This window comes from Giraffa tippelskirchi, chromosome 13 (genome assembly GCF_054371585.1).
Source record: "Giraffa tippelskirchi isolate mGirTip1 chromosome 13, T2T-mGirTip1v1.2.pri, whole genome shotgun sequence".
Lineage (NCBI taxonomy): Eukaryota > Metazoa > Chordata > Mammalia > Artiodactyla > Giraffidae > Giraffa > Giraffa tippelskirchi.
The window spans coordinates 13889751-13904498 of NC_137287.1; the positions used below are offsets into that span (position 1 = coordinate 13889751).

At 40.2% G+C, this 14748-nt stretch overlaps 1 protein-coding gene across 3 annotated transcripts in view; it reads right to left on the reverse strand.

Annotated features, from left to right (window-relative positions):
* Nucleotides 1-2133: 2133 nt before the first annotated feature.
* Nucleotides 2134-14748, reverse strand: part of TPST1 (tyrosylprotein sulfotransferase 1) — a 105400-nt gene continuing 92785 nt past the window's right edge. For 2 of the 3 annotated variants that reach the window (XM_081558086.1, XM_081558087.1), the window contains 3 exons: nt 7879-7929; nt 5148-5194; nt 2134-2692 (listed from right to left, as the gene is read on the reverse strand). In XM_081558086.1, the coding sequence (XP_081414212.1) occupies nt 5177-5194; nt 7879-7929 (69 nt within the window). In that variant the 3' untranslated portion in view covers nt 2134-2692; nt 5148-5176. Of the gene's footprint in view, nt 2693-5147; nt 5195-7424; nt 7930-14748 lie in introns of all 3 variants that reach the window. The other variant, XR_014073437.1, reaches the window with a different exon arrangement.

Here is a 14748-nt window from a genome sequence, read left to right on the forward strand (position 1 = left end):
GATGAGATGGTTGGATGGCATCACCGACGCAATGGACATGAGTTTGAGTAACCTCCAGGAGTTGGTGATGGACAGGGAAGCCTAGCGTGCTGCAGTCCATGGGGTCTTAGAGTCAGACACAAGTGAGAGACTGAACTGAACTGAACCCCCACACAAGAGAAATAGATTTAAGTGCATTGTGATCTTTTCAAAGGTGCTCCATCTAAATGCCCTAATAGTTAATACCCAGCTTCATGTCTTTTTAAAAATTTTTCTTCTTTTTTATAAACCCTTGTGTCAAGGGCTGACTTTCAACAGAATGCAACAAGGGAGCTGCTTGTTATGTATGGAAGTACCACAGCTTCATTTCTAATTCAAGTCTCAGCTACTCATTTGTGAAGAACAACTGATAGCCAAGACTTGATTACTAATATTACTGATTTTTCATCAAAAGGACTGGCTAAATAATGAGACATCAGAAAATAAGTGAATTGAAAGTCCCTGTTAAATCTAACTAGATGGCTCGTCTTGGGTAAGTCACAGCACTACTCTAGACCCCAGGCTTTCTAAGATTAGGGCATTTGATCTCTTGATTTATTTCTTTTAAAAAGCTCTCATTGTTTTTCACTTCTTTACTGAAAGTAATTCATGCTGATTGTAGCATTTAGAAAACAGGGTTAAGCAGAAAGACAATAAAAATACCCACAACCCCACCACAGAGATAAGACTGTTAATATCTTGGCACATTTCCTTTCTGTTGTCTTTCAATTTAGTGACTCCATTTAGTTTTCCATCCATCCTTTAAATAACAAAAGTGGGAGCATACTAAACAACTCTGTGATTTCAAATTTTCACTTAATGTAATGTGAACATTTTTCCTTGTTATGAAAATTTTCTACAGTATCATATTAGCTGAATATTGTTATGGGGATGTACCATAAATCATTTAACTAAACTTGCCTTTCATTAGTTTTCTTTTCCAGTTTTTTTGTTTCTATAAACTTCACTGCAGTGGTCATCTTTGTGGGGAGACTTTTACACACATCTATGATATATTTCCATATTTCAACTTAAAAACTTTTCCGTACATTCAGCAGTTTATTCAATGTTTGACCAACAGAGGGCATTTAAAGCTTTCCATCTCAGGGAAAGGCCAAAAAGCCATTTCTACCGAACATTACAAAGTAGTGGTTTTATTGTGAAAAATGATTTAATTTTGCATGTCCAGTAATAATCAGCAAACTCCAAAGGGAGAATCAAAGTCATTTATTTTTATATCTAACCAGAACTCCTCCCTGCAAAAAACCCTCAAATAGTGTGCTTTATTAGGACGTAAACCCAAAATGAATATAAATTATCTCTTTTGCCCAATTCAGAAGAACAAAAGGAGAGCTCAGCTTTATGCAAAGACCGAAATTCCCCACAGAAGACTGTAGGATAGTGACAAACAAGCAGGGAAGAGAGTGCAATGCCAAAAATACAGATCTTGCCAGAGAAAAGCCCAGACACCCCTAGGATCTGGAGGTCCCTAGGAAGACAAATTTGGGGGCAACACTGAATGGAGTCCTGCCTAGACTATTACTTTCCATCACCTACCAGCCAGGATGTGGTAGGTAATACTATAGGTTTTGTTAGATAGAGCCTGAAATAATTTTATGTACATTCTTCTTGATTTTCACCAAGACCATAAATTTACAAGGCAGCACTTCTTGGCATAACAATTATATCCAGCAAATGACTAAGTACAAGGGAGGTATTTAAATAGTTGTCACTCAATGCTAATGACAAGTTTCTGTTCTAGTAAAAAGATGATTATTGAGAGGTAGAGTGGTGGGTAAGGGTGTAGGCTCTAGAACCAGGTTGTGCAAAGTGTCATAAGGTGATATTGTGAATGAGGTTGGCAGAAAGGGCATCAGGGGAAAGCTCTCTGAAATTAGACTGTATGGAGACCAGACAATTGAGAAGGAAACAAAAGAACAGGATTCTGAGACAAAAGGATGGTAGTGGGTCTCTCTGAAATAAATTACAGCAAAAACTCCACTCAGAATATCTGAAATACAGCAACTGAAGAAACTTTGGCTTATTAGATCATCATCTGATACGTCTTATTGCTTCTCGAAAATCACGGCAATGAAAACATGTAAACTAGCAGAGTGCTTCACATTTAAAGCTTTTATTTTGAAAAATAAAATACAAAAGTCATCAAGTTGTAAATGTATGTGGTAATTCCTCAACTTCTCAGAAACAATACAATGAATTATTTAAATAATTAAGATATTTAACATTATCCCACATCAAACATTTCAACAGGTACAAGTGTTCTACAAAACATTAGAACATGTACAGAAAACCTAGCCCAAGATGAAACTGCCCAATTTTGCTTACAGGACCCCATTTTTAAACCTTCCCCTTGAAAATAAAGTTTGGAATCTGGTAAGAAAAGATGAGGGCCAGAGCAGTTTTAACAGAAAGCACACATCCCCGCTGGGGTCCTTCTCTGCAGGGCTGTGCATGTAATTAGGATCAAGAGCACTGTGCATGGGAAGCAGGCCACTCAGGAGGGTCCCAACGTGTGCTGACATCCCACCCTCTCAGGGGAAGGAGACTGGCAAATAAGCAGGAGATGTAGGCATGGTACATACACTCCACTGATCTCAGCAGGGGACAGCCAGTCCTAGAAATTTCTCTGTGGCCGAAAAGGCAGCAGTCTTCCCTAGGGCAGACAAACAGAATACATTAGAGGTGTGTAGTCACTTTGTTCTTCCCTGCACGACACCACTTCCTTTCCAGCTGTGGGCCCAGCACAGCAGGGGAGACAAGCAGGGGGATGGATCATAATGAGAACAGCTGCCTCAGAAGGACTACTGGAGAGGCACACGCTCCCTCAGTCTGGGATGCTTTTAGAAGCCTGCCAGTAGCTTTGATATGCAAAACAAAAGGATGGAGGCCTAAGCAAGGGCTGCTTCTGCCCACTTCCAAATGACTGCAAATGTCTGCAATTGAAGCTACTCTGGGGGCATTTGACAGGGATGTCAAATATCCAGGGGTCAAACGCTGACTGTTTAATATGAAAAGGTGGATACAGAGGTTCTTGAAAGGAAACTTTAGGAAATACAGTGACTGCTGTTCATACACCAAAGGGATCCCAAAGACAAGACGAAAGACTATGATTTGTCTTGAGATGCCTTGGTGTCTTCCTAGCTTCTCCTGAGTACTTCTCTCATCGCATGGGGGCCACTACAGGCCTCGACAAGCAAACAAGGATGTATTGCTGCTGTGGTGGCAACTCAAAGCTGGAGTCATCTGTCCTGTAAAACAGCTGGTCGATAATGCATCCCTGTATGAATGTTTCCAGGAAGGAATTCATCTATACTTTTTTTTTTTTTTTGGCTGCACTGGGTCTTAGTTGTGGCACATGGAATCTTTAGTTGTAGCATTTGAACTTTTGAACTCAGTGGCAGCATGTGGGATCTAGTTCCCTGACCAGGGATCGAACCTGGGTCCCCTGTGTTGGGAGCATGGAGTCTTCACCACTGGACCACCAGAGAAGTCTCATCTATACTTTTGAAAATATTTTGAATAAACAAAATTATACAAGGCCTGATAACTGCTGTTATACCTGTATGCCCACTGAGTTTAAGTCTACATTTAGGATTCGCTCCTTAGCAAAAGACAATCATAAATCCTAAAACCTATGAATAGTATTAATTCACTATCATTGGTAATTTTGACATGGTATAGCAGTATTCACTTTTTTCTATCTGTATGCTTTTTTCTATCTGTAATCTACTAATACACAGCACATCCTAAAAGTCTCTTATTCAGACTGAATTTTCAATCTCAGTTTTCTCATCAGTAGAACAGAAAAAATACCACCTACTTGCCAGACTGGTTTGCAACTTTAATGAAATCATTCATGTGTGTGTGTGTGTGCACATATATATGTATATATGAGCAATACATATATTTATCATAGATATTAAAGATATCATGTATCATATATTATTTATATACTATATATATGTGATGCTTGGTATTTCACACCTGATATGGAGTACACACTCAATACATGGCTATTATATAAAATAAAAATAGAACAGCAAATAAAATTATGACAAAAATCAGATTTTAATGGAAGCTTTTCAAGTTCCAAATGGTTGTAATGGGCCCCAACTTTTTTGGCACCAGGGACCTCGACGAGCAAACAAGGGACCGGTTTCATGGAAGATAATTTTTCAATGGACCAGGGGTGGGGGAATGGTTTTGAGATGATTCAAGCACATTACATTTATTGTGTACTTTATTTCTATTATTATTGCATCAGCTCCATCTCAGATCATCAGGCATTAGATCCCAGAGGTTGGGGACCCCTGGTCTACACCACAACCACATTACTCAGACCAAAATGGAATCTTAAAATCTGGGAGAGCAGTATGAGGTCTGAACAGCCATGTCAGGAGGTCTAGGTTCAGAATCAGCTTTGCCACTGGTATCCATGACATGTACCTGATGATCACTCAGATAGAAAGGGGGCCAAGGAAGCCTGCCCCACACTGTAGCCCTTAACTACAAGACAACGTGGCTTACAAACATACAACACCATAATGCATTAACATCAGCAAGGGCAGACTTGAAAAACCAACCAAGCAACTCCCAAAAATATTAGCACAAGAATGTTGGCACACGCCACACACAGAGGAAGCCGAATGGGTGGTGAAAGAATCCCTGGCTGGATGTCAGAAGACGGTGCTCATTACCACTGGGTTCTTCTGACCTGTGATATGATCCTGACCGATAATCTGCTCTCTCTAGGATCAGTTTCCTTATCAGCAACAGGTGGTTGAGGGTGTTTCTTTCAGCTAAAATATTTCACCATTTAAAACCCCTCCTCATACTGAAAATAACAACTAACACTGAGTGCTTACTGTGTGTCAGGCTTCTGGCAGACATTATTATGGTTCATTCTACCAATCTCGTATTTACACTGTCCTCACTTTACAGATGAAGAAACTAAGACCCAGAGAAGTTAAGTAATCTGCTCAATGCCATACACAGTCAAGATTCCATTCCAGGCGAACTGACTCCAGAGCTGTGCTCCCTACCCCACTGTGCTGCCTCCCACGAGAACGAAACCTAAAGGTCCCAGCCAGCAGTGTCCCCAACCTCACCTCATGTATGTAAGAGGTTCCTGGCTCTGCTACTCCACTTGCTCAGACTGTGAAAGGAAGCAAAAGATGTTTTAAAGTCGGTCAGCATGAGAAGTGACTGGTCTTGTTGAAATATCAGATGTAGCTTGCTGGCTCTGTCTGATTAGACTTCCTAATGAATTCTGTCTGCTATTGCTGACAGTAAAGAAGACTGGCTTTTGTCTCTGGTTCCTAGTAGGGAAACTAAATCCTGCGAATTCTCCAGGTAACGTGAATGTCTTTGTTATTTATGAGCCCCTTAGATTATACCTGAGTCTCTGCTAAGAGATAAGATGACTCAGTATGAGGGCTGATCACAAGGAAGACCAACCTATGATTTGAGGGCTGGGGCCCTGACCCAGTCCAGCTTCTCGGTAGGGGACTTTGACTGGGGATTGAGCTCAAGTCTCTGACAGTGAGTCAATCAATCATGCCTATGTAATCAGACTTCAGTAGAAACTCTGGATGCTGAAGTGCAATGGAGCACCCCGGTTGGTGAACACACGGATGTGCTGTGGGGAGATGTACCTGGATACCTTGGAGAAGGGCAACGAAGCTCTGAGTCTGAGACTCTCCCAGACCTTGCCTTAAGTGTTTCTTCATTTGGTTGGTCTTGACTTGTTTCCTTTATAGTAAAACTATAATCTTGGGTTTTTGTTGTTGTTGTTTTCCACACTGCAAGGCTTGTGTAATCTTAGTTCCCAGACCAGGGATTGAACCCGCGCCCCTGGCAGTGGAATCGTTGAGTCCTAACCGCTGGACTGTCAGGGAATTCCCAAAACTGTAATCTCAAGTACAGTGCTTTCTTGAGTTCTGTGAGAATTTTAACTAAATATCAAACGTGAGGGCTCTGTGGGCTTCAGTTTTCTCTTTATTAGGAGTTAAATCAAAGCCTTTTGTAGGCTCTTTTCTAAGAATGTATGTGATACATTAAATGAAACTAACCTGAACAGGGGGCTTGAAGTGCTTATATTAAGCTTTTTGCTCTATTTTTTGTTATCTTTTCCTTATTTATTACAGAAATTCTCTATACTGATGAATCTTTTGTTTCAAAATTTTCTCCTACTTAAGGTGTATTTTTATATGATGCTTTCTAATAAGTAAACATTCTTAATTTTAATGTAGTCCAACTTACCCATTTAAAAATTAATGATTAGTATTTTTTATAATGTTTAAGAAATCTTTCCCTCTTAAGGTCATAAAGATATTCTCTATCGCCTCCTAAACACCTTATTATTTGGCCTTTCACATTGAGTTCTATAATCAACCTGGAAAGGATTTTTATGTATGCTGTGAATCAGTGTCCCTTTAATTTCAGTCTCAAAGTCCTTTTCTTGACTCCTTCAGATTTATTATGCAAAACAGCCTTTGGATTCGACATTTCTTTAAGACTGCCTCTTAGATTACTCTCTGGCTCCAGGTGCCACAGCTTGTAAGTGACCACTTGTTCATGAATTCATCCAGGCTTCTGGCGCATCTTGCCCAGCCAAGGCTCAGGGCCCCTGTGCCCCCTTGTTTGCAAAAGTTGATCAAAATCTTTGGACAGACCAGGAGTCCCCTTGAGAAGATCTCTTTTCCCTCTGACTCTTAAGGACACATTCCAGTTTCTCACACATAAAAGTAATTCAGTAGACAGTTGTTGAATAAATGAAATGAATGGATGGATGGATTAAAATTAAATGTATGTTAATAAGCATATACCATGAAAGTAATTTAAAATACTCAAGTAATATGTATCACTTATTAATGGTTGTTTTAAGACAAGGATATGAGAAGACAGAGTCTTCAACTTTGGTTGAGATACAGCTACTCTTAGAGAAAAGCCTGTTTACTCTAGTCTTGCTTCAGGCAACACGACTCCATACAGTCTGTGAGGTTCCCCTCAACAACCCAGATCTGGAACACTTTTAGCAACTGAATTCAGTGCCAGGTCCTCATTTCCTATTAACAAGCTAACTGCTGCTAGCAGCAACCTGGAAGCGACACGTATTATCACCATGCTGGACAGGGACTTCTTCTCTCGGCTCAGGCAATAGTCCCTGACTTCTTCCTATGACTACACAGGAATGGCAGGAGATGTGCTCTCGCAGGACACTCTGGGCTACTCTACATCTGTTGGCCATAACATCACCTATTCCTCTTCAACTCAAGAAACAATACTGGAATCCAAGTAAGTGACAGTGTAACGTGACAAGGAGACCTCTGGATCTGCTTTAATTAATTTTTTTAAAAAGTAAAAGTTACAAGCTTCAAACTCACATCATCCATTCCCCAGCTTGGTGAACTTGGTAGTTGAAGGCCAATGACTGTGTGTATAATGTATTCATAAGTCTTCTAGGCTCCAAGTGAGAAAAATTAAAAGGCAATGGATGTACATGTAATACAAACAAAGGGTGGTTGTACATTATTATTTCAAGTAAGGTATCAGAAGCCTGAAGCAGATTCACCAAGGCAGGCTCCTTATTTGTGGGATACCATGAGGTATGTGAGTGACCTCAAGCAATCAGATTTTAATTATCAATAAAGTATTTCCCTAGCTTTGGAAGACACCAAGCCCTCTGAAATTGAGACTGTGTTAAGTGATTGTTAAAATCAACAATTACCAGAAGCCCATCTTTCTACCCCCAGCACATATCGTTATCTCATTGAGAGGATGACTTCAATGCAAGAGCCCATTTATTATTACACCAAGAGGAGGAAGCAGATACAGTACCTGAGGTTTTTCTTTAAGAAATTCAGGTAGCTGAAATTCTCCTTTATAGACCTAGGGAGGAAAAAAAAAAAAAAGCCAAGTATGAGTTAAAGGAAACAGGCACTGTCGTCACCGCTTTGGGAAGCTTGCATTGCCTGATGGTGGGTGGGTTCACTGCTTCATTCTTGGCGAGTTTTAGAACAGGAAGGAAGTCTGTCAGTTCAAGAGCAGCCAGAGTTGAGGACTGAGTGAAACTTCTATTCACTCGGACCCCACCTGTTCTACCCTTGCCTGGGTGGTCCCAAATGTGGGCTGCCTGGGAGAAGGCTTAGAGTCTCTGAAGAAGAAAGAAAAGCATCCTAATATTCCAAGTTCCAATTATTTTATTAATAGCTGAGAAAGTAAGCCCTTGGCCACCTCTCTCCAGCATCCAACAAAGAATTCACACAATTTAGGAACAGGCGCCTTCTGATTTCCTTCTGAAATCTCCAGCTTTACTTTTCTTAATGTACCCAATATTTCCATAGTAATTTGAATATTAGGTGGTTCTTAAAATGATATATACTTTTAACCTAATGAAATCTTATAATTAAAAACTTGCACTTTTCAATATGTAAAGTTATGTTTCTAAAAGCAGCAATAATTAGGAAATAGGTTTTAAAAAGATACGTAGGATCTTTACATAGAAAACTATAAAATATTATTGAGAGAAATCAAAGACCAGATAGACACATCACTTTCAGGGATTGTAACATTCAATATAATAAAGCTGTCCATTCTCCTCACGGTATCCAATAAAAACTCTAGCATGCTTCTTGGGTTTCCCAGGCAAGAGTACTGGAGTGGGTTGCCATTTCCTTCTCCTTCTTGGGGGTAGGAGTAGGGGTAATTTCAAGTTGATTATAAAAGTTTTGTGGAAATGCATAGGGCCAAAAATTATCAAGGTAATCTTAAAAAGAACAAGGTGGAAGGACTTATTCTAAAATATATTAAGATATTATTATTCAGCTATAATTAAGTTACATTAAACATACAAAAGAAGCGGGGAAAGTAGAAAAAGTAGAACAGTAAAAGTTTTTCTTTTCTTGGGCTCCAAAATCACCACGGATGGTGACTGCAGCCATGAAATTAGAAGACATCTGCTTCTTGGAAGGAAAACTATGACAAACCAGACAGCATATTAACAAGCAAAGACATAGTCAAAGCTATGGTTTTTCTAGTAGTCATGTACGGATGTGAGAGTTGCATCATAAAAAGGCTGAGAGCTGAAGAATTGATGTTTCTGAATTGTGGCGCTAGAGAAGACTCTTGAGAGTCCCTTGGACTGCAAGCAGATCAAACCAGTCACTCCTAAAAGAAATAAACTCTGAATATTCAGTGGAAGGACTAATGCTGAAGCTGAAGCTCCAATACACTGGCCACCTAATGCAACAAGTTGACTCACTGAAAAAGACCCTGATGCTGGGAAAGATTGAAGGCAAAAGAAGAGGGTGGCAGAGGATGAGATGGTTAGATAGCATCACCAACTCAAAGGACATGAACTTGAGCAAACTACAGGAGATAGTGGAGGACAGAGAAGCCTGGTGTGCTGCATTCCATGGGGTTGCAAAGAGTTAGACACAACTTAGCAACTGAACAACAACAACACATACAAAAAACACATACATACAAAAAACACAGCTATCATCAAGACAGTAAGGTTTGGGGACAAAGACGAATATATTAATGAAACAGAATGAAGAGTCCAAAAACAGACCCTCATTTACAGATAAATGGTTTATGACAAAGGTGGCCCTGCAGAGCAGTGCAGATAGAATGAATAAATAAATGTGTTTATGTACATAATGATATACCATACTAAAGTTTTTAAAATGAACTACTACTATACCAGTAACATAGATGAATCCCAATACATAATGATGAGAAAAAAGCCAGATCTCCAAAAATAATATAACATATGTCTCCATTAAAATTTTTTAATATTTATTTATTTATTTGGCTGCACTGAGTCTTAGTTGTCTCATGCGGGATCTTTCAGTTGTGGGGCATGGATTCTCTAGTTGTGGCGTGCAGGCTTAGTTGCTCCAAGGCATGTGGGATCCCAGTCCCCCAGTTCAGTTTAGTCACTCAGTCATGTCGGACTCTTTGTGACCCCATGGGCCGCAGCACGCCAGGCCTCCCTGTCCATCACCAACTCCTGGAGTCTACCCAAACTCATGTACGTTGAGTCGGTGATGCCATCCAACCATCTCATCCTCTGTCGTCCCCTTCTCCTCCTGCCTTCAATCTTTCCCAGCATCAGGGTCTTTTCAAACAAGTCAGTTCTTCGCATCAGATGGCCAAAGTATTGGAATTTCAGCTTCAACATCAGTCCTTCCAATGAACACCCAGGACTGATCTCCTTTAGGATGGACTGGTTGGACCTCCTTGCAGTCCAAGGGACTCTCAAGAGTCTTCTCCAACACCACAGTTTAAAAGCATCAATTTTTTGGCACTCAACTTTCTTTATACTCCAACTCTCACATCCATACATGACTACTAGAAAAACCATAGCAGCCTTGACTAGATGCACCTTTGTTGGCAAAGTAATATCTCTGCTTTTTAATATGCTGTCTAGGTTGGTCATAACTTTTCTTCCAAGGAGCAAGCGTCTTTTAATTTCATGGCTGCAGTCACTATTTGCAGTGATTTTGGAGCCCCCCAAAATAAAGTCAGCCACTGTTTCCCCATCTGTTTGCCATGAAGTGATGGGACTGCATGCCATGATCTTAATTTTCTGAATGTTGAGCTTTAAGCCAACTTTTTCACTCTCCACTTTCACTTTCATCAAGAGGCTCTTTAGTTCTTCTTCACTTTCTGCCATAAGGGTGGTGTCAGCTGCATATCTGAGGTTACTTATATTTCTCCCAGCAATCTTGATTCCAGCTTGTGCTTTTTCCAGCCCAGTGTTTCTCATGATGTATTATGCATATAAGTTAAATAAGCAGGGTGACAATATACAGCCTTAACGGACTCCTTTTCCTATTTGGAACCAGTCTGTTGTTCCATGTCCAGTTCTAACTGTTGCTTTCTGACCTGCATACAGATTTCTCAGGAGGCAGGTCAGGTGGTCTGGTATTCCTATCTCTTGAATTTTCCACAGTTTGTTGTGATCCACACAGTCAAAGGTTTTGGCATAGCCAATAAGGCAGAAGTGGATGTTTTTTTGGAACTCTCTTGCTTTTTCGATGATACAGCAGATGTTGGCAATTTGATCTCTGGTTCCCCTGCCTTTTCTAAAACCAACTTGAACATCTGGAAGTTCACGGTTCACGTATTGCTGAAGCCTGATTTGGAGAATTTTGAGCATACTTTGCTAGCGTGTGAGATGAGTGCAACTGTGTGGTAGTTTGAACATTCTTTGGCATTGCCTTTCTTCGGGATTGGAATGAAAACTGACTTTTCCAGTCCTGTGGCCACTGCTGGGTTTTCCAAATTTTCTGGCATATTGAGTGCAGCACTTTCACAGCATCATCTTTTGGGATTTGAAATAGCTCAACTGGAATTCCATCACCTCCACTAGCTTTGTTCACAGTGATGCTTCCTAAGGCCCACTTAATTTCACATTCCAGGATGTCTGGTTCTAGGTGTGTGATCACACCATCGTGATTAACTGGGTCGTGAAGATCTTTTTTGTACAGTTCTTCTGTGTATTCTTGCCACCTCGTCTTAATATCTTCTGCTTCTGTTAGGTCCACACCATTTCTGTCCTTTACTGAGCCCATCTTTGCATGACATGTTCCCTTGGTATCCCTAATTTTCTTGAAGAGATCTCTAGTCTTTCCCATTCTATTATTTTCCTCTATTTCTCTGCACTGATCACTGAGGAAGGCTTTCTTATCTCTCTTTGCTATTCTTTGGAACTCTGCATTCAAATGGGTATATCTTTCCTTTTCTCCTTTGCTTTTCACTTCTCTTCTTTTCACAGCTATTTGTAAGGCCTCCTCGGACAGCCATTTTGCTTTTTTGCATTTCTTTTTCTTGGGGATGGTCTTGCTCCGTCTCCTATACAATGTCACGACCTCCGTCCATAGTTCATCAAGCACTCTGTCTATCAGATCAAGTTCCCAAACCAGGGATCAAACTCGCATCCCCTACATTGCAAGGCAGATTCTCAACCACTGGACCACCAGGGAAGTTCCTCCTTTTAAAATTTTTAAAGCTCAAAAATAGGCAAAGCAACTCGGATGTTAGAAATCGGGATAGTGTTTACTCTGGGGAGAAGCAGGGTGGCAGGGATGGGGAAGAAGGATGAGAGAAGCTTGTAGGGTGTTGGTGATTTTCTGTCTTGATATGAGTAGTGATTATAAACGTGTGCATTTTGTGATCATTTACTGAGCTATGGTTTGTATACTTTTCTGTATGTATGTTATACTTCAATAAAAGAAAAAACTGAACAAATTAAGCCAGTAGCTTAAGAATTTACTAGGCTTGCTCTTTCACACACACACAATTTATTTAAGAACAAAGATGTCTATTTCAACACTGTCAACGACAGCAAAAAATTGGGAACTATTCATGTTAATCAAGTGAAGAAAGTTTCCATCAGCAACAGCTTTGATAACTGTTGAGAGACTATAGACAGAAACTATGGATTGTTACTGAGAAGAGTCAGTGGGTAGCCCCTTGGAGCACAGAACAATCTTCTAAATGGTGAATACTAAAGCCTACTAACTTAAAGGATTTCACTTGGGTATAAGAAGACTGATTCACTTCTAAGAGTAGCAGTATTCCTTCTGAGACTCAGAGAACGAATGTACTTTTTTCCTGTCTCTTTCTCTCCAATTTCTAAAACCTAGTCTATTCTTTAGAGTCTCTCCTACAGTCCTAGGAAGCCTAAATTAAAGCACAGAGACTTGATATTTCCTTAGCAATGCACCACACTGGAAACTGAGGTGGAGGTGCAGGATAGCAACAGTGCAGCTGCCAGGAGGGTCGCCAAAGTTGCCCTCATCTCCTTCATATCTTCAAACAGAACCAGGTCACTGGAGAGCTGGTCTAACTGCTCTCCAAAGAATCTGCATGTAAGAATCCTATTTGCTTTACCTCAGCCTCAGAGTGCAGAGAATGTTCTAGTTTTCTTCATTTCCCCCTAGTTTTACTGAGATACAACTGACATATAACAATGTATTACTGCTCCAGCTGTCTGACATAGGAAGTGTCTATATCATGCTAACACTGACTTCCACGGTGCGTCTGTCTACTATCTGTGGGGCAAGCAGACATTATATCAAAACAGGGGCTCAAGCCATCAGAATAGGCTTTTTGTTTTTGCTTTTTACCAGATTCTCAAGTGTCTTTCCTTCTCCTTCTATTCAGGGAACTGAGTCCAAAGCCCCCCTCTCCAAGCCCTGGGCATAAGCTGCTCAGGCCTAGGGTCCTGCACTCTGGCTCCTTTATGAACCAGAGCCAGTATGTTTGCCCCAGTACCCCTTCCACTGTTAGCGGGTTTGGTCCCTAACAAGCTTTTCTTATATTCCTCACATCCTCTCTGGAACCGAGTCTTCTCTCTCTTAGCCTCGTCTGCTAGAATTCAAGTAGAAGGTGCAACACAAGCCCACAGAGTCAAATGGCTAGTCAGTGGCAGAATGAGGCTCAGAAGGCCCAGCTCAGCACTCTCCCTTATGCTCTCTGCATCTTATTACTATTAGAAAATTCTTATCGTTAAATCCTTCCTTCTCTTTTTGGTTTGTTGTAAAAACCAGCAAGACATAACAGAAAATATGAGTGGGAACATTAAATATTATAAGTGTCTTCCAGGAATCAATAGTTTCAGAGCGGTAAGGCTTATATGAAGGGGTAAAGAAAACACCAAAACCCTCAATACGTGATATCAAAAATTAAATAAAAAAATACAAAAAGGGGTCAGGATAAGACATCAAACAAAAGGCTCAATCAACAAATAAATGAGAAGCTGTCTCTTCTCATTATCCTTTAGGGAAAAAAATGCTTCAAAAGTTAGGAACTATGGTACTGACAAAAGTTAGGAGTTTTCTACTGACCAAGCAATTTCTATTTAGTGCAGGAAACCAAGTACAGAATCACTTATAAAAACAGCGAGGTTAGAAATGGAATTTCCTCTGGCTAAAGGAATAGTGTTTCTGGACATCCTATCCTCTGGTACTAATGAACTGAGGATTTTACTAGACAGAAATGAGCTAGGTACTCAGAATCTAAACGTTCCTAGAGAACCCTCCCACCTCAAGCTCTACAAAACAAGGAAACAAAAGTAGGCTTCTGATTTAGAGGGTGCACTGGAAATAAAAATAATAACAGCAGCTAAATTTGATTTTCTCTGCATCAGGTTGGTGCTGAGCATGTTTCATGTTTCCCCTTATCGAATCCCACAATCCTCTGAGGGTGGTATTATTCTCTTTTTACAGATGAAGTAACTGAGACACAGAGACATTAATTTGTCCAGTGTAGTAAAATGTAAAGTTACTAAGTACCATGATTGAACTTCCATTTTAAAAGGGTTATCCTAATTGTTCTGTTTAGTCTGCAGAGGATCAAGGACAGAGTGTGGAGCAACAGCAGTAATCTAGACAGGACAGGGAGGTGGTGGTGGAGGTGGAGCAAAGCAGTACCTTTGTAGATTTTTTTCCCCCTAATTATATCTAGATTTCCTAACAGATTAGATGTGGAATGTGAAAGAGGAGAGGGGAGTCAAGGATGACTCTAAAGTTTTTGGCTTAAGCAATTACCAACTGGAAATATGAATTCGCCATCAACTCAGTTGGGAAAGGTTCTGGGATATAAACAGATTTTCAGGGGTTCAATATGGAAATGTTAAGTTTGAGATGTCTACTGGACAATACATGAAAATGTCAAGTAGTCAGAAATACAAATGTA